General features: G+C 46.4%; 1 protein-coding gene across 2 annotated transcripts in view; it reads right to left on the reverse strand.

Moving 5' to 3' along the window:
* The window catches only part of PolE2 (DNA polymerase epsilon subunit 2), a 56583-nt gene that overhangs the window by 4221 nt on the left and 31686 nt on the right, over positions 1–20676 (reverse strand). Inside the window, exons 7-10 of one of the 2 annotated variants that reach the window (XM_089553292.1) lie at positions 20402–20525; positions 16981–17095; positions 8650–8839; positions 2079–2255 (exon numbers count right to left, since the gene is read on the reverse strand). In XM_089553292.1, the coding sequence (XP_089409418.1) occupies positions 2079–2255; positions 8650–8839; positions 16981–17095; positions 20402–20525 (606 nt within the window). Of the gene's footprint in view, positions 1–2078; positions 2256–8591; positions 8840–16980; positions 17096–20401; positions 20526–20676 lie in introns of those variants that run through there. The other variant, XM_089553293.1, reaches the window with a different exon arrangement.

The raw sequence follows: 20676 nt of genomic DNA on the forward strand, positions 1-20676 counted from the left end.
AATAACTAGAAGAATAAGAATGGGGTGGAGCGCATATGGCAGGTTCTCTCAGATCATGAATGGTAGCTTACCAATATCCCTGAAGAGAAAAGTATACAACAGCTGTATCCTACCGGTACTCACCTATGGGGCACAAACGTGGAGGCTAACAAAGAGGGTTCAGCTTAAGTTAAGAACAACGCAGCGAGCTACGGAAAGGAAAATGACAGGTGTAACGTTAAAAGATCAGAAGAGGGCGGAGTGGGTGAGGGAACAAACGCGGGTTAACGACATCTTAGTCGAAATCAAGAGGAAGAAATGGGCTTGGGCAGGGCATGTAATGCGAAGGCAAGATAACCGCTGGTCCTTAAGGGTAACGGAGTGGATTCCAAGAGAAAGTGAACGTAGCAGGGGACGGCAGAAAGTTAGGTGGGCGGATGAGATTAAGAAGTTTGCGGGGATACGGTGGCCGCAACTGGGAAAGGAGAGGGTTAGTTGGAGACATGGGAGAGGCCTTTGCCCTGCAGTGGGTGCAGTCAGGCTGATGATGATGATGATGATGATGAATGACTGTGTACTCTGAGATCTGTATTCTTCAGCTGGCATGAATACACTCTGGAAGGAGTCGCTGAAACCTTCTGCGATTTGCGGGGGATCAATTATTGTTAAGTCTCCGATTTTGATTTTCTTAACCTCCTTTTTGCTTCCATTTAGGTGGCGTCTTGCGTCGCTTTTTATGAAGTCAGTAAGGCAACGACAAAAGAAGTTATTTCTTGAATCCCTAACCTTTGCCACTAACTCTTGCCTCAGCTCATCGAAGCGTGGTGTTCTCGTGCTGTGTTGTCTTCCATGTCTCTTGATCTTGCATTTCGTATGGATAATGTCAGGCGTAATCGAGAGACTATAACGTTGGCTACAAACATTTTTTTAGGGTACATAGTTGGGAACACAAAACTTGATAACATCGCAAAACTTTTTCCATGAATTTTCGACGTTATTCACCACATAGTCAAAGTGGACATCCAAGTAGTCAATTATTGTAACATCATTGGCCCTGGAAAAATCTGACTACTTTAGGATTATTTTGCTGTTGAGCCTGACTTTGTGACGACCAGCGAAAAAAATATCAACTTGTGGTCAGAAATTCCTTGCTTGACCGAAACCTCTGCAGACCCATGAAATAATTCGGTGATCAATAAAAGATGGAGAATCGAGGTCCCACGAGAGAATTCAGACGCACTCTGTTCCAAATTCAGATAAAACATCACACCTAGTACCACATCTGCTGATCTAGAAAGGCCATAATTAAAGGTGTACACTGAATCGAAGGCAAGTTAAGGGGGGACCCTGGTCTTGAAAAATAATTTTATTAATGAAGTCACAGTTATAAAATTTTCAGGCCACATGTATTTTTGTGCGCTGATTCTAGATATGTCATTTAATTTCTTGTAAAACAATTCCTTGAGCACTTGTGCAATTTTTATGCAAGTATTTTTGGAAAAGTTTTGCAGAAAATTTGCTGCAGGAAACTCGCTGAAATGCATGCCATTGGGTTCTCTTGACACCAAGGAATGCAATAAGGGTAAAATTATCATCCTGGCTATAATGGAACTTGAGTTATAGGGTACTGAAGCTGCCACTTCAGAAACAGGAATAGTACACACTTTTCTTCTCATTTCTGAAGCGACAACTTCAAAACTCTATAACTCAAGTTCTATGATAGCCAGGGTGATAATTTTACCCTTACTGCATTCCTGGGTGTCAAGAGAACCCTATGGCATGCATTTTAGCGAGTTTCCTGCAGCAAATTTTCTGCAAAACTTTTCCCAAAATACTTGCATAAAATTTGCACAAGTGCTCAAGGAATTGTTTTACAAGAAATTAAATGACAAATCTAAAATCAGCACACAAAAATACATGTGGCCTGAAAATTTCATTACTATATCTAGATTAATAAAATTTTCTTTTCAAGACCAGGGTCCCCCGTTAAAATCCCGTTTTCTCTCGCCAATCCTTGAAGGCACACAAACGATCCATGATCTTGTGCATGAAGCAGGTCTCAAAGGAAAGCAACCACGGTTTGCCAACACCACACTCACTGGGTTGAAGAAGATGCATCCGGCGTGCTCCACGGTGAAGGGGTCGCAGCTGTCCAGGCACACGACCGCATCTGGCAGCGGGTGCAGCCACAGGGCAAAGTCCCACTCCCAGAGCACGGGAGTGACCGCCAGCGACAGGGGGCTCAGGTGCGCATTGGCGGCCAGGCTGCGTGTGTACTGCACACAACAAAGCACCAGCCATCACTACAAAACTGCCTGGCAGCTGGTGCAAACTGAATGCAAGTTGGTGGCATAGATGAAGACATCAGAGTCATCAGAGACAGCCTACCAAAAAAGAGCCCTCCACCATCCAAGTGATAGTCGTGAATTCTGAGCACCGAAACCTGCTCTTTCTTCACAGTGGGGTGGCAAAATGGGAGCTGACAAACAGATGCTGGTACAAGGATGTGTTGATAGCATTTCAGAAACGCTTTGTCTTCCACCATCTTGCAGGTGGACCAATCCAACAAAGAAACAGGGTGCTACAGAACTGGAACACCCAAGGTCTGACCTTCAACGGTCACGGTGATCGTAGCAGAGGACATGAGATAGTAGACACCTTCAGCATACCGTGCACCATGTTCCCATTACCGTTACCGGAGTACCGGGAGTCCGCGCGCAGCCAATGAGCATTCTCAAATCTCCTTGACGTCACCAGATGGCGCCACGTACCCAGCAGCTACACGCGCGCCTGCAGCATCGGGACCAATCAGCGCATGCTCACCGGCGGTAGGCGGGCTCCCGGTACTCTGCTAACGGTAACACGGTACACAGTATGCTAAAGGTGTCTATTGAGTGCATGGTGTTGGCCAAAAGGCAAGGGCTGGTTGAAACAGGGGGAGGGCAGACCTAATGCGGCCCACGCACAGGAACCCATGGCAGAACAGTAAACGACTATTACAACTATTACAACTGTAAGAAACCCGTACATGATAGGCTGAGGAATAAAAATAAGAAAAGGATGTATCCACCAGTGACAAGGAACAATTTTGAGCATTTCTATCGATTTTTTCCTTAAACAAGTGCTCACTTGTTGAGAACTTTGAGATGAGAACTTCTACTTGGGCGCTTGAATTTGTAGTAACGATTGCCTGATACAGTGTGGTCTGAGAACCACAATTTTTATTGCGAAAGCAATACTACTTGCACTTTCACGCCTTTGCCGTGCCGCGGCGGTGACCACCATTGACCTTCATTTGACCTTGATTGCATTAGATGGGATTGGATTGGACTGGATTAGATTAGATTACATTGGATTGGATTTTAATGGATTGGGTTGTATAACCGATGCATCATCACAAGTCTTACCACCAGCTACACTACCAGCTGTACCATGGCGTAGGTACGGATATTGCTTTCGCAATTACCGGGCTTAACCAAGCTAAGACACAGCGAATTTTTTCTTTTTCATATTCCAGCTGCCCTGGCAGACGAATTTGTTCATCCTCACTGTCGTTCAGAGCATTTCTCTGCAGTATAAGTGGCAAGCTGCAGTATATGAAAATTTCATGCCTACAAGCTACCCCAATGTGGAACAGGGGCTGCACCACTCTCAATACCAAAACGTTAATAAAATGCTCACAATGCCACCATGTGCAGCGCTCCCATTGGTTGGCCTGGGCCGGCGGTTTTTGCGTCAACGGTGACGCAGTGTACCTAATTATGCGGGCTGAAACTTGAGAGCGAAGAAGGTAGCCCATAAACCGCTCTCAATCATTGTGCTTGAAAATGGCGGCTGCTTCACGCGAGCAACGCTGTAGGAGGATGCATGAAGATAATTTTGACGCGCGGGACGAGTTGTTTTGACATAGGAAGGAAACTGCACAATGGCTGTGCGATCAAACTCGCCGTTGAATTGGGAGGTGTGCGGGTGAGTGTGCTATCGCTGGATCGGCAGGTGCTGCACGCGCTGCGCTTCTTCGCCGCCAGTGGGTTTCAGTGCTCCGTAGGAAAGGAAGCAAACATCGGCATAGCTCAGCCGACCGTGTGTTTGCGGTGGGTGGCGGAGACCACTGTCAACGTTGGGTCGCAGAAGGGAGTGTGTTTGCTTTCTGGCGAGACCCGAAGGCGGCGGCGAAGGAGGGCTTCCTTCGCTTAAGGGGGGACGAGGGTCTTAAAACTAACTTCTTTATTTATGGCTAGGATCTCATGAGATTTTGCACACAGATGAGTTTTTTCTCTTCTGATTCAAAATATATAATCATAACTGAGCTGGTGGACTTAAATCTTACAGTCTAGGATGTAATTAGGTAATTTCTTCCACAGCTTTAATGAACTTCTTTATTGCATTTTGTCGCTTTTATTTACATGAATTGATAGCCAGAAAGTTTCCATACCCGGTGACATTCTTTGTTTCTCTCGAAAGGCATGTCATCCGGATATACTATGTCGAGAGTAAAAGGTTGCAGTATTTGAAACTGCAGCTCGTTACGCTAATTGTAAATTACTATTTATATGTGGCCTAAACAAAAAAAGTAAGAATGTCATCGGGTATGGGAATTTGCTGGCTATCAATTCATGTAAACAAAAGCAACAAAATGCAATGAGAAAGTTCATTAAAGCTGCGTAAGAAATCACCTAATTGCACTCTAGAATTTAAGATAACTTTTGATCTCGGACCACCAGATCAATTATGACTACATTTTTCATATCAGAAGAGAAAAATACATGTGTGTGCAAAATTTCCTGACATTCTAGCCACAAATAAAAAGGTCAGTTTTAAGACCCTCGTCCCCCCTTAAACGCTTGCCGTGGCAGCATCCCCGGCGTCATGGCGCACTCATCACCATCAAGGAGCCGTGGGGCAGCGCTGCGAGCAAGTCGCAAGGGGTTTTCTACGCTGCGCACATGAGTGAGTAGACCTCAGCCACTGACTGCATGAGTTCGGCTGCAGGCCTCGGCAACGAGAGTAAGTTCGTGCTGTTTTTTCTCAGATCTGTGGACACGCACTGACCCGGATCCTTCCACAACGCGGTCGAGGCGGAGGAAGGCCTGCTAGATGACGGTGAGTTTTTTTTCTGGGTGAACAGTACAAAGGCCCTGTCAACCAGCGCACTGCATTTGTCCCGATCTGCTAAAGCTACAAGAATGAGACTGGCTAGTTACACCAATGCAGACACTTTACAATATGGTACAGTGTATTTTCACCCAATTGCAGCAGAAACACAGCACTCACATAACGTTCGCTACGGCTCTTGTTACCTTGAACATGTCAGTTCCCATTCCTTTTTAGTAATTAAATTCAATCACAAACTAGACTGGAGCGACCACATAGACAACATCCGAGTTAGGATAGCAAGAGCTATCGGTATGCTGTATAGGCTTCATTGTCTTTTACCTTTCTGGGTAAAATGGCAGTTGTACTTCGCTCTAATTCATTCTCGTATCAGTTATTGTCTGCTTATCTGGGGCACGTGTAACAAAACTGATATGCAAAAAATATCAGCCCTGCAGTCACGAGCAGCTCGGTTACTTTTACCTACAAAATACGACACAAATACAGTCGACGACCGATTTTTCGGACTCTCTAGGGGCCGTGAAAACGACCGAAAAATCGGGCAGTCCGGAAAATCAAATTTCACCGAAAAAATCACGAACTTATTACCACTATGCCGGAGAAAGCGGCCAATTGTATTGCACACATTCTAAAGCTCCTCATGACTATATTTCGCCGCGCGAAATACCGTATAAACGCGTATAAGGGCCGCACTTTCTTTTTTCCAGATTCGAGGGCCAATTTTCGGGGTGCGGCCCATACACGCGATATGCGAAAAAAAAATTTTTTTTTAAAGTAAAAACACACCAACCAGGGAATGAGCGACATTTATTCAACGTTCAATAGTCACTCGCGAAGTATTTAGACTCCTGAGCTGGTGCTGCGCTCTGGTGCACTCTCATGCCAAAAGAAGCCGCGCAGCATGTCCGCTGTCAACGCGTAGCCGTTGTTCCGAAATTCCATCACATAGAGGAGCAGCTCTTCTTCCAGTTTGGGAAACTCGCACGGCTTGACTCGGAAAGCGCGCTTTTTGCAGCTTGTGTTTCTCTTTTGGTTGCACCATCATCGGACGCACTCCTCGGCCACGTCGAATTTCCCGCCCGCCGCACGCTTACCGACCGCGTTCGAGAGCTAACTCCCAGCCGTGTAGCTTAATTAAAGTGCTTGCCCATCGCGCTAAAACTGTGAAGCTCGGCGGCAGCACGCGAAAGCCACTATCACGGCAAAGGCGCTAACACGCATGCTGACACGCCACGAAAGGCTGGAGCTGGCGATACTGATGCCGATGTGAACGGCGGAAAATCGCGACCGAGAAAAACGTTGATGATAATGATCACGGCGCCTTCTATAGACGGCACTTGGAAGCTCCGGTGCGCGCGTGTGGCCTCCGCGAACGGCGCAGCGCCGGAGCAGATCGCGGCCGCGATAAGATCCGGCGGCGCGATCAGATCCGGCGGCGCGCCCGAAGCGCGCTTCGATCGCGGAGGCCACGGCGTGCGCGTAGCGTAGCCTCCCCGATCGTATTCGCGTTCCGTGTTCGGGACTAAAGACTCGGCACAGATGAGTTCCGTGAACTCAGACTACGGTTCAAGTTCGTGCGGCGGAAGACATTCAAGGACAGTACGAATTCGAAAACACGCGAGCGCAATGTGCCGACTCGCGCAGAATTTTAGCGTCGCAAGAGGCTCCCTTTAAGCTTGAGTTTTGTTTTGTTTGATCAAGTTTTCGATATCTCCTTCAGTCTGAATTAATGAGGTTCCACTGTACACATTATATGGCGGCTTGGGTACTGGCGGCGAGTGCGAACGAGGTCCGAAAAATCGAGTGGTAAGTTGCGGTGCGTCCGAAATTTCAAGCGCTCTTACACATTGGCTCTATGGGCCATGTCGCGGTGCCGCGAAAAAGTCCGAATAATCAAGCATGTCCGAAAAATCAGGCGTCCGAATTTTCGGTCATCGACTGTACTTCCTAGGCAAAAACACAGTCTCAGATAATCCCCGTGAAAGCATGTATGAACTCAAACTATGCATTTTTAATGAAATGAAAACAAACTATATAATCTTTTTTAGCAGGTACCTGAGTAGAACTACAGGCTACAGCTTGTGCGTGCTAAAAAAAGATTATATAGTTTGTTTTCATTTCATTAAAAATGCATAGTTTGAGTTCATACATGCTTTCACGGGGATTATCTGAGACTGTGTTCTTGCCTAGGAAGTATTTGTGTCGTATTTTGTAGGTAAAAGTAACCGAGCTGCTCACGACTGCAGGGCTGATATTTTTTGCATATCAGTTTTGTTACACGTGCCCCAGATAAGCAGACAATAACTGATATGAGAATGAATTAGAGGGAAGTACAACTGCCATTTTAGCCAGAAAGTAAAAGACAATGAAGCCTATACAGCATACTGATAGCTCTTGCTATCCTAACTCGGATGTTGTCTCCAGCCTCATACCAACTACGGAACACAATCAGTACGCTACCAAAGGTTGTGCGATGAAGGTTGTGCAATGCTCATCCATATGCAATAGATGCTGCTACAAATCGTTTCACACCTCGAAGTTTCAAACGCATCTGTTCATCTTTTCTGTGTGTGTAACGCTATTTCTTGTCCTGCATGATTTGCCTATATGTTTATGGTTTATATGTTTATGGTGATATGCTCATGATTTGGCAATGACGATTCATGCGAAGCAGCAGATTGACGTAATCGGTGTAGATTTTGCCAAAGCGTTCGATAAAGTGCCACACAATAGATTAGTTTTTAAACTGGAAAGAGCTGGAATTAATCTGAATATTGTAAAATGGATTAAAGCATACTTAACAAATCACAACCAGGTGGTCAAAATGGATGGCCATGTCTCCAGCTCACTAGCAGTGCTTTCAGGAGTTCCGCAAGGCCATTGTTATTTTTCGTGTATATTAAAGGTGCACTGAAGAGGAATCTGAACTTGTCTTTTTGCTGCGGGAACTCATTCTGCACGTTCCGAGCTTTCTTAGAAACTGCGATTTATTGCCCTGTGTGGCCGATTTCCCCAATTAAATCGAATTAACGTCTGGCTCCCGCCTTTTTTTTTTAATTCTCCCCCGTACGGTGGGCGGAGTCGACCAACGCGTGGAGTGCCTTTCACCCAGTCCCATGGTGGCTTGCCGCTCTGCCATCGGCGGAGTAATACGTAGTAGTCCGTAGTAGCAAATTGTCCACGTGTATTTTTATTTCTGCGGGCTTATTTTGCGGCTATATTATCTGCGAATGAAACTATTTATTCACGGAAACCTAAACAAACAATATAAAGCGAAAGCAAAGCCTCCACGGAGCTGGCTGAAAGGCACTTCACGCGTTGGTCGACTCCGCCCACCGTACGGGGAGAATTCAAAAAATAAAGGCGGGAGCCGGACGTTAATTCGATTTAAGGGCAATAAGTCGAAGTTTCTTAGAATGCTGGGAACGTGTAAATCGAGTTCCCGCGGCAAAAAGACGAGTTCAGATTCCACTTCAGTGCACCTTTAAGGCACACACCAGATTAGATGTGGTGCAGTCCCATGGAAGAGAGACGCCGCTGATGTTGCCGCCATACCATGTGAGCCAGGCGGTCCGAGGAGGAGGCGAGTGGCCGGTGGACCGTGTGTCGGATGGCCTTGGCCAGTCCATCGTGCCGCCACAGCACCACCTGGCGGCCACAGTAGAGCAGCCGGCACGGGTTGTTCGCCCAGTGGCACCACCGCTGCTCCGACAGGGGCTCCGTCACCTGGCGCGGAAGGCCCCGCCTGCACCATCATCCATCGCAGCATCCGCACACGCCATCTCCCACCACAAGTGCGGAAGTCATTCCCGCATGTAATGCATCTTCCAAGTGAAGCCAACGCAGTACCGTATTTTTCGCTGTATAAGACGCGCCTTTTTTTCAAAAATCTTGCTGGTGCGTCCTATACAAGGGTGCGTCTCATACGCGAATATTTCGTTTTTTTTTGCGTGTTCATAAATTACTCAGGTTCATGTTCAAGCTTTTTTCACTGAAAAAATATCACTACCAATAACGCAGTTGTAACACGGTTAATACTTGAATACTGGGACCGCCGTGCACGACATTTTTAGGTGAACTTTATCATGAAACGGGGATGACGACTTTCGGGATCACAAACACATGGCCGTTTCGGAGGCCCTAAGCAAAAGTAATGTGAAATGCCAAACGATGGCGACAATCGCGCTTCTCGGCATTGTCAAGACAAGCCGGCGTTCAGTCACCCTTTGCAACTTTGCTCCGTGTACGAGTACGTACATAATGTGTGTTTCAGCCGCGTTGCCTCCAGAAATGGGCTAACTTTCTGATAGCACATCCGAAGATAATGTCTTCGAAGGTTCTAAGTAAAAAAAAAATGTTATGGACATAAGGAGAGTTCATTTGTTTTTCTTTCTTTTTTGCTAAAACATGGGCGGGTATGGCGCGAGTGTTGCCATTTTCGATCACTTTCACTGGTACGGTGCATTTCGCAATGGTCATGCAAGCGTGTTTAATTAAGCTTCACTAGCCTAACTGGGGTGTGTCTTATAAACGGGTGCGTCTTATACATGGGTGTGTCTTATATGACAAATTTTTCAATGACGGCCTGCACATATGGGGGGTGCGTCCTACACAAGGGTGCGTCTTATACACCGGAAATTACGGTACTTGGCAAGTGTCTCCCACGGGAAATGTGCACAGTGGTCAAGGCAGCAGACTACCCAGTTCACAAAAAGACCTGTCTTTTCAATGCACAGCTTCCCGCTGAGCGAAACCCAGCTGGCCGCCAGTGAGGGGACACTGTGCTCAGCTCTCATCGAGGCCCCAAATGTGCAGCTGCACCGCATCAACCACAAAACAGCAAAAACTACAGTGGTGAAACTGAACAACCAAAAAAATAATCCAGAGTAGAGAGCTGTCCTGACTTGAGTTTTTCCCACGAGGTGTCCCCGATGACTCAATTGGGTTTTTACATCTGACTCTCTGAAGGGAGCCACGTTTGCTGGAGCTACTCTCCACGCACTCAGAAAAGCCTTTTCTTCCCATTCTAAACTTGTGAAGAGAGGCATGGCCAACCTTTGCCTTGGTAATCCTCTGCGCAGGTTTTGCTCACACAACATGCAGAAGAGTTTCTTAGGGCAGCTTGATCGCCTGAGCTCACAAGGGCTACCCTGAGGACGTCCTGGTTTCTATTGCTGAGACTTTGACTAGTAAGTTTAAGTCACAGCACAAAAAAGATGAAACGCCTTGTGAAGAATCTAGACCTGCTGTAATGCCACACCTGCTAAGGTAAAATTCCCCTGTGCCCCTTGGTTTCTGTGGCTGTTGGCTTCTGTCATATTTATAACGAGCCCCACATTACCCTTTCCTTGTTTGCTTAATTGCTTAGCGAGGGCCTCGGTTCTGGCAGCCTTGACGCCATAGGAAGCATAAGAGGGTTCTCACGCAACTTCCACCCTCTCCGTTCGATGACGTTCTACGTCACACCTGCGGTAACTCAGGACGTGCTACGTCCGCCGCTTATGAACGTGGGTGGTGCTGGTGAACACTCTCAAGGTTAGGTTACTTGTAAACATAAATACCCTTGAAAGCAGAAGGTTTGACAGCCGTCGCCGTAGCTCAGAGGTAGAGCACCGGACACGTAATTCGGAGGTCATGGGTTCGGATCCCACCGGCGGCATGTGGTTGTTTTTTCTTCTGCTTTTCTAATCAATTAGCTTTAAGCGATGACATATTCAGTAATATTCTGAATTGATCAACACCACAAATTAAATAAATAAATAAAAATATATATCCCCTGTGCCCCTTGGTTTCTGTGGCTGTTGGCGTCTGTCATATTTATAATGAGCCCCTCATTCCCCTTTCCTTGTTTGCTTAATACCGTTAAAAAGGTAGCCATGAAATACGGTGTTAAGGTTGCCTTTTCTGCCCACACCAAACTGTCGTCACTTTGTTCCCATATCTCTAAAAATGGCACAGCAAATAAATGTAATGTCAAGCACCAGAGCATGTTCACCACATGCACAATCGATGTTGTTTACTCGCTCCCACTGTCCTGTGGCAAGGCCCACACAGGTCAAACTGGTCAATGCGTCAACGACCGTACGAGGCAGCACCGCACTTCGCTGCAGCCAGGCAACACAGCAAATCTGCCACGACATTGCAACCACTGCGAAGACCGCACCCCTCTGTTCCATAACGTCAGAGTCACCGGCCGCGGCAAAACGCAGATAGAACGAGAAATCTTAGAAGCCTTCAAAATCAAGCAGTTAGGAACTGAATGCGTCAGCGACAGCTCTGTGAGGTTCAAGGAAGAAGAGTACAGTTTCATGAATGGGACACAGGTTGCCACATGCAATCTTCTGCCACTTAATCAATTATTGTTTTGTTAGCGTTTGTGGTTGCTCTCGCGCATGTGCAACTTTGTTCTGTTGTTGGCGATTCACCAGATAAAGAATATTTCAGTTGTGTTTCCAGCGTTGTACTTCTCCTGCTTGTGAACGCGTTCTTTCCGCTGGTTTTCCACTTACCTTCCACTAAAATGTTTTGTTAGTTAACTGCCAAAGCTTGGAAAATAAGCCTGATGAGTTTGCTGGTTTGCTTTCCGCTGTCCAACCACACATAGTGACCAGAACTGGTTTGGTTTGGTTTATGGGGTTTAACGTCCCAAAGCGACTCAGGCTATGAGGGACGCCGCAGTGGAGGGCTCCGGATAATTTCGACCACCTGGGGTTCTTCTACGTGCACTGACATCGCACAGTACACGGGCCTCTAGAATTTCTCCTCCAAAGAAATTCGGCAGCCGTGGCCGGGATCGAACCCGTGTCTTTCGGGCCAGCAGCCGAGCGCCGTAACCACTGAGCCACCACGGCGGCACACTGACCGGAACTGAATCCTGGCTTCATGAATCCTCGCCAATACCGAAGTATTTCCGTGCGGTTATGATGTTTACCGGTGTGACAGAAACACACATAGTGGTCTTCTCATGAATAACTAGTGAACTACCTACTTCTTTAAATTATTCTGAATCTATACGGTGCAGAGTTAGAATGAGCACTACTTCTTTAAATTATTCTGAATCTATACGGTGCAGAGTTAGAATGAGCACTACTTCTTTAAATTATTCTGAATCTATACGGTGCAGAGTTAGAATGAGCACTACTTCTTTAAATTATTCTGAATCTATACGGTGCAGAGTTAGAATGAGCACTACTTCTTTAAATTATTCTGAATCTATACGGTGCAGAGTTAGAATGAGCACTGGCAATTACGTCGCTGTTGGGTCTCTTTACCGGCCTCCTAGTTCTTGTAATCCGGAATCATTTACCGAGCTATCGAACTTTTTAGCTACCGTAAATACTGAGTACATGCTTGGGGGTGACTTTAACATGCCTCCTGTTGACTGGGAAAATGAAGAGCCTGTGTTCACAGATTCAACAGCCCTAAAGAGTTTGCTAAAATATACAGCAATGAGGCCATCAATGTTCCCAGTTTATCAGTTGGCGAGATTATCAGAAGGCTCACTATTTTAAAAGCATTTTTTCCGAGATATACACTGGTGAACTGCTTGAAATACAAGAAATAGTCTACGACAATATGCCTATGGTTACTGACACATCTAACGGTGTTCTCAAGCTTATTTTTAATCTGAACAACAAATAGGCTGGCGGTCCTGATAGCATTCCGTCGCAGGTATTAAAATCCTGCTCACAAGAAATTAAGCATTTTTTAGTAGCTCTATTTAATAAATCAATAAATACCATTTCATTTCCTGCAGAGTGGAAGGTAGCCCATCTCGTTCCGTGTGTTGCAAAACAATCGAACACATTATATTGTATTTACTCGCATAATGATCACACTCGCGTAATGATCGCACCCCCGAATTTTGTTGGAAAAATTCAATTTTTTTTATTCCCCGTGTAATGATCGCACCGTGAACTTGCCGATGCAATTTGTCGACGATGCCAAGTCTAGCCGACGATGATCATACTTGCCATCTGTCTGACAGACGGCACGTGCAGATGACCATCTTGCTCTGTCAGCATTACAGCGGCAGCCGCCTGTTGGTTGACCTGCGGTCACACGGGCAGTCTAAATGCGGTTATGCTTAATCGAGGATACCAAACTTAACTGCGGTTATCTCGAATCACGGTTCGTCGTTGTCACGTCTCGCCACCGTTCCGGGTTGCAGTGCAAAGAACGAAGTGACGCGGTGATTCGGCTAAACTTTATTTTCTCGTAACTAATAAGCCCTGGGATATGGGAATGCCAAAAACGAATCCCCCTTGAGGATCACTGGCCTGTACCGAGTTGCTGGTAGGAGTAATAACTGCGATACAAGCTAGTTTTACATTCGCGGCCTCGTAGCAGCTGCCGCCGTTGCTGCGCGGGTGACCCGATCTGCTTGCACGCCAGCCCCGCTGTTAAGGCGTCGCTGAAATCGATTGTATATTTTCCTTTTAATATGAAACAATTAGGTTGTCAGTAAGGCAGCGCCATAAGTAGACCATTCATTATAGCGTTGTTCGGTTCGAAAGCGCCGTCCGCTGTGGCTTCGATACGAAACAAGTTAGGCCTAGCGACGACTAGGGAGTACAGAGCGCCGTCGTCTGCCGCGCTCACAAGCGGCACCATTGCGGTAAGCGCACGGAATCTGGTGCTCGGAGCGTTGCGAACGTGTCACCTAAGTACATCAACGATGCGGCAGGGACCGGACATTCTTCAGCGTACGGCGATAAAATGCGTAGCTTGAGCGCTGCGGGACGTTGCTGTTGTATGCTGTTGCTGCGTGATCAGAAGAGATCGAAGGCTGCATAAAAGTGCCGTCGTGCAGCACTATACACACTGCCTATTTTGATGCGTTGCTCTTGGAACGTGAGATAGTGCGAAGAAAGTGCGTTCTTGAAGCGGGCCAGCTCGTGCGCTTTTCGCACTCTACCTTCTCGAATAACGACACAAGCCGAGATCGCCGAGCTCAGTCCGCGGTAATCGCATTTAGTGGCGTAACCGCAGGTAGCCCGCCCGTGTGACAAGGGTTGTCTGCCTGGAACTTGTTCGCGTTTTCGGTGCTCAAAAATTTTTTGTCAAAAATTTACCCCGCATAATGATCGCACCCCTAAATTTGTGTCAACATAAAAAAAAAAGTGCGATCATTATGCGAGTAAATACGGTATACAGTGCTGTAATGAAATACCTTCAAAGCAATAATTTCTTTTCGAATGATCAACATGAATTCAGGCCTGCTTGTCATGTACGACTCAACTGGTAGAGTTCTCCCACAGACTCTTTTACTCTTTTGAATTTTGGATTTCAGCTAGACTGCATATTTTTGGATTTCCGGAAAGCTTTTGACACCATTTCTCATGCATTGCTGTTGCATAAATTATCTTGTCTCAGCAGGCACCCTACAATAGTGGATTGGATTAGAAATTACCGTAACCTCTGGCGTGCCCAGAGGGACTTTTTGGGGCCTTTGTTATTTTTAGTCTTTCTAAATGACACTGCCCAAAATCTAGAATGCAAAGTGAGGTTATATGCTGCTGATTGTGCTATATACAGGTATGTAGAAAATCATTGTGATGTTAGCAGTTTGCAGAATGATCTGAACAAAATTTATGCTTAGTGCACTAAATGGGGCAAGTCTTTGAACAGTGCTAAATGTCACCTTGTGTCTTTCATGCATAAACACTTTCCCGTCAGATCAGCCTATAAATTGGACAGACTACTTCTTGAAGAGGTCCAAAATATCTCGGGGTCTATTTTTTCAGAAAGTTTAACACGGAACAGATGTTTTGAATACTTAACCTTAAAGTCATCTCGTATGCTAAACCTCGTTAGACATAACTTTTATAAAGCCTCCCAGAAAGTAAAAGAACTGCTTTACGTAACAAATGTTTGTCCGGTACTCGAATACGCTTGCACAGTACGGACCCTCTGAGCTCCAATCTTATAGAAAAGCTTGAACGCATCCAAAACCGTGCAGCAAGATTTCTTTCTGGTAATTATAACTTCCGTAGCCGTATTACATCAGTGAAAGAGAGCCTTGGTAGGAAAACACTGGCACACCGCCGATTAATTGCAAAACTAAAACTTTTTTCCAAATTTGCTCTGACTTCACTGGAGTAAATAAGAATTTGTCCATTTTCCCAACCCAGTTCATCTCCAAATGATGTGATCACATGCTGAAAGTTCTTGAAATGCGCCGTCGTACTGATGTCTACCGTAATTGGTTCTTTATTGCGAATCGCCGCGAGTCGCCGAGACATTTAGGGGAGCTCTGGAAAGGCCATACTGCACACATGCGAGGAGCGGTGACGTTGCACGGCGCACAGCTGGCGTGCCGTCGCTGCGCGGGTGACTCAGAGGTGCCGCCGCCGCGCTCGCCATTCGCACACGCACGGTAGCGGCGCACAGCCAGTGTAACGGGGCCGCTGCCGTGCGCTCTCCATCGCCCCTCTCTCTCTATCCTCGTTGCTTTCGCAATCCTGCAGGTTCAACCAGAGCTAAACTGCTGCCAATTTTTTTTTCGCATGCTTCCACACACTGGAATAGGCATGTAAAATAATAAGGGAGTAATTACTCATTGACATCCACCCGAGCGCAGCCATACTGCTGCAAAGGAAAGCTATACAGCATTCTCAGAAACTTCGTAGTTAAAGAAAAATTCGTCCTGGTCCGGGGTTCGAACCCGAGACCACCGCTTCACCGGAGCAGTCGCTCTGCCAATTGAGCTAACCGGGACGGCAAGCTTATGGTAGGGCGAGAGCGAATTGATCAATTGTAGCCGTATGGCTGCGCTCGGGTGGATGTCAATGAGTAATTACTCCCTTATTACAAATCTACTCCACCTTGGGGGATTCCCCTAAAACATTTGACCAACACAGTTCCCACTTCGAGTTATTGATCAATTCGCTCTCGCCCTACCATAAGCTTGCCGTCCCGGTTAGCTCAGTTGGTAGAGCGACTGCTCCGGTGAAGCGGTGGTCCCGGGTTCGAACCCCGGACCAGGACGAATTTTTCTTTAACTGCAAAGTTTCTGAGAAAGCTGTATAGCTTTCCTTTGTAGCCGTATGGCTGCGCTCGGGTGGATGTCAATGAGTAATTACTCCCTTATTACAAATCTACTCCACCTTGGGGGATTCCCCTAAAACATTTGACCAACACAGTTCCCACTTCGAGTTATTGATCAATTCGCTCTCGCCCTACCATAAGCTTGCCGTCCCGGTTAGCTCAGTTGGTAGAGCGACTGCTCCGGTGAAGCGGTGGTCCCGGGTTCGAACCCCGGACCAGGACGAATTTTTCTTTAACTGCAAAGTTTCTGAGAAAGCTGTATAGCTTTCCTTTGTAGCCGTATGGCTGCGCTCGGGTGGATGTCAATGAGTAATTACTCCCTTATTACAAATCTACTCCACCTTGGGGGATTCCCCTAAACATTTGACGAGGCATGTAAAATGTGTTCAGAGTTACTTCATATCTTTTGGCTGGCATTGAGCTTCATGCGATAGTGTACCCTTTCAATTTCTGTGTTGTGAATCTGGCACCGCGGTGCCCTGAAGACCGTTTGCCGTCGAGATGACTCGCCATTCTTATGTGTTTTGTTACTTTCTTGCTTTTACCAACTGTGCTTAGCTGTTTTAAGTTTTGTCATCTCTTCATTTTCCTCCATTTGTCCCCCCCCCATGCATAACGCCCTTGAGGTGCTGCAGATACTTGTATAGATAAATAAATGAAAAACAGATTCCTCATGACCAGTGTCTGTGGTCGTTTCAATGATTTGTTTTTTCTAGGCTGTTCCTGCTATCTCCCCCACTCTGCTTGCTGCAGTATTTTGTAAATAAATAAAACAAAAATAACCGGCTGAAAAAATGAAACCACGCTGCCCTAGCAGTCGTGCACAATGCCACCCACCTGGGTAGCACGTTGGAGATGCCCGGATCCTTGGGGCCGGGCACAAAGACGAATCGCGAGTGCTTCGTCAGGAGCGGGAAGTCGGCCAGCATGTCCGCCAGTGCCCGGAAGCCCTCTGCCATCGAGAGAACATTCGCAGGGGAGATGTCGCAACTGATTTTTACGCGAAGATACGGTCCTTACAAACAATATTTATCAAAAGAAGAAAACTAATGCTACTCATCATACATGATGGTGAAAAACACACACCACATTGCCACGGTGAGTCTTTCCTGAATAGACAGATGATTTCCTCATCACTGAGTCTTGTGAATATCATCATCATCATTTATTGAACCCTTAAAGATCCCGTCTGGGACATTACATAAGGGGGGGGGGGGGGAGACAGTGGTGTGAAGCGGTCATACAAAGGCATGTAAACATAAAAAAGCATAAGAAAAGAACAAAAAATAACAAGAATAACAAGTTTGACGTGAAATTAACGTCGGGTAATTCAAATAGAACAGAATATATATGGCAAAGCAGTAGTATATAAAATTAAACATTAAAATGTACGGAAATTAAATAAGTGGGAAAACACTTGTGGGGGGGGGGGGGGGTGTCGCAATGACACAAGCAGTTAAAATTGCAGGCAGAGCATCGCGAGGGAAGTAGCTATAGTTGGATCAAGTGGTCTGTTACTAGCTGCCTAAATCTGGTGGGATTAGTTTCGATGACAACGGTTTCAGGAAGATTGTTCCATTCTTCTATGGCGATCGGAAGGAAAGATTTGTTGAAAGCGTTGGATGAACCATGCAACCGCTTAATTCTGAGGGAGTTGAATAATCGGCAAGATGAGCGTAAGGGAGCAGATAACAAAGTTTGGCGTAGTGCAGGGAAGTTAAAGTATAGTTATAGTAAAGTAACGTATAGTAAAGACAAAGAATTGATACTTTTCTGTGGAGTGCTAAATGGTTCAAGGCCGAGAGAAAGGCTTGTCACGTCTTAGCTGGTCTTTATGTTTGCCAAGGATGATGGTGTTACGAGGAGTGAATGGCAGGCAAGGTAGCATCAAGTGGGAAATATACCCAGTCTGGCCAATGTAAACTGCTCCCCAAGTACACCACCCACACATTACATGGAACAAAAGGAGTCTTATGGTGGAACACCCCAACTTCTTTTTTGCATCTTCGCTTTTTCTTCCATCTGCTTGCACTTTCCTCGGTGCTGAGAAAACTATATCAACATTGTATCTCCCAGCTTTTAACCCTTTGAGGGTCGAATTATTTTGAAGAAAACTTTCCCAGGTGGTCAAATTACTTTATTGCGGATCTTGAATCTACAAAATGTATATAATCGAGAATAAATAGTAAAAAAAAAATTAGGAACAGTACTTTGGCGACAGCATCACTCCCATCTGGAAAATGTTCAATAGGATAGAATAGCAACGGTGATAAGCAAGCTAAGAGCAGCACCAATAAAGATAGAAATCAACTTTCGCCGCCTCTGCAAAACAGTGCCCACAAAGAGAAAACACGTCTCACGCGACTCTGTTGCGATCCCGCGGCGGAATCGAAACCGCGTAGGCGCGTTGCCACAGAGGGCGAGAATACCTCGCGAGCAACGGTGATAAGCACGCTAAGAGCAGCGCCAATAAAGATAGAAATCAACTTCGGCAGCCCCTGCAAGATAGTGCTGACAAAAAGAAAACTCAAATTTCGCGCGACTCCGTTGCGATCACGCGGCGAAACCAAAACTACAAAAGGGGTGTTGCCGCAGTCTGTGCCGCCGCGCTAAAGCTAGACATAAGTTCTGCTTATCTCCGTAAGAAGGCAGCACAAAATTCAAACACTTCTTGTAAGTCCTAAGAGGTGGCAGCACCCCCCAGTGAGCACGCATTGTTCTTTTGGCACAAAATTTCAAACGGCAGATCGAAACCGTACCCGCACGGCAAAGACCTTGCGGGACAGAAAACCACCGCCGTACATATACGGCAAAAACCTTCAAAGGGTTAAACCATGTGTGTATGGCAAACTTATCTTTTCCCGGTTCTGGCTCATCACCTCTCTTCACCCAGTTCATCGCATGCCCGACAAATCAAATGGATTTTAGGCATGAGATGACGATGCCATTTTCCACCAGTTTTGTGTGGCCCGACTTAAAGCTAAGGAAAGGCTTGGCGGAATGAGGAGAGTATAACCAACTCACATGGTGTGCTTTGAGGTGTAGTCTTAAGTCTAGAAATTGGAGTACACCATCTTTCGAAAGTTCTGTCATGAAAGTTAGTCCTAGCGTGCTTTCTTTACAAAACATCAATACATATATTAGTCTTCACATGATGTCTCCCTTATGAGTAAACACATAGCGAAAAAGTGTCACGAATAGCCCTCCACACCTGCTATCAATTAATCTGTCTACCCATGCGAGGAAGATGTTGGAAAGTACCGGTGCTACCTGAGACCCGATGCATACACCATCATTCCACACAGTCGACAGGCGACAAAAAGACCAGATCTCCAAAAGCTCTTAAGGGAAACACAGCATCATGAGATGAATTGTTTTGTCATTGTGTTGAGATGCACATTTTCACTTTTTACATTACTTCATCATGCGGTAAAGCCGCTTGCATGTCTACACTGAAAACTTGGCACCTTCCCCGGCACCTTCACTTCAACAGAAGACACCTCTGTTGAAGTGCATTTCCATGGATGCTGCGGACGTGCACAACAACATTCTGCACAGTGCTGTGCAGAGGTCGATGGCAGCCACCCAGTTTCAAAACACAGGTTGGACTTGAGTGGCAGCATTCATTGACCTGTTGCTGGTGTATTTGAGTTTGTTGAGCATGATGGTGTGTTGTGCACAAAGGTATTTGTACTGGATCATGCACTGCGCCAGTTGTCTGGTTTATGGGGGTTTAACGTCCCAAAGCGACTCGGGCTATGAGGGACGCCGTAGTGAAGGGCTCCGGATAATTTCGACCACCTGGGGTTCTTTAACGTGCACTGACATCGCACAGTACACGGGCCTCTAGAATTTCGCCTCCATCGAAATTTGGCCGCCACGGCTGGGATCGCACCCGTGTCTTCCAGGTCAGCAGCTGAGTGCCATAACCACTGAGCCACCACGGCGGGGTACCTGTACAACAATCGCTTAACTAGTTGTTGCAAAGCAAGCAGAACATTCATTTGGGCAAGTTGGTATTCTGGTAAAACAGCGTGAGCTACGATGGACAAGAAGAGGAAGGAGGTAGTGTTCCACTACAAGTGATAAAACAGCAGACAGAGATGCCCGCGTCATTGCGCTCAGAGTCAGCGCTCGTCCCATGTCCGTCGTAGTTTACGCTGCTTTGCAGAAATGCTTGCAAATTTCGATAATGTGCAAGATAGTGCTGTTCAGCCCTAACATCCCTGGCATTGCAATAGGGGAGGAAATGCCTGACCTCGCAGCAGCAGCCGGTCTCTCTGGAGCCCCGTGGAGTGTGACAGAAAGTTCCCTGCCAGCACAAAGCAGGCGGGCGGGCCCTGTGCAAAGCCAGCGAACAGCACCCGCAGGCGCGACAGCACCTGCACACAAAGGAACGCTGCTTAGAGAGTGTCCATGCGTACAGCACAAGAAACTTCATGGAGGCGGTCCATCACTTTCAGCCACTGCTACAGACCGCATTTCTCCACTGCCTTTCATTAGAAAAACAGCGCGAAGGACGCAGACGAAGAA

The sequence above is a fragment of the Amblyomma mixtum genome, chromosome 7 (assembly GCF_055824585.1).
Source record: "Amblyomma mixtum isolate Tamu chromosome 7, ASM5582458v1, whole genome shotgun sequence".
NCBI classification, from domain to species: Eukaryota; Metazoa; Arthropoda; class Arachnida; order Ixodida; family Ixodidae; genus Amblyomma; species Amblyomma mixtum.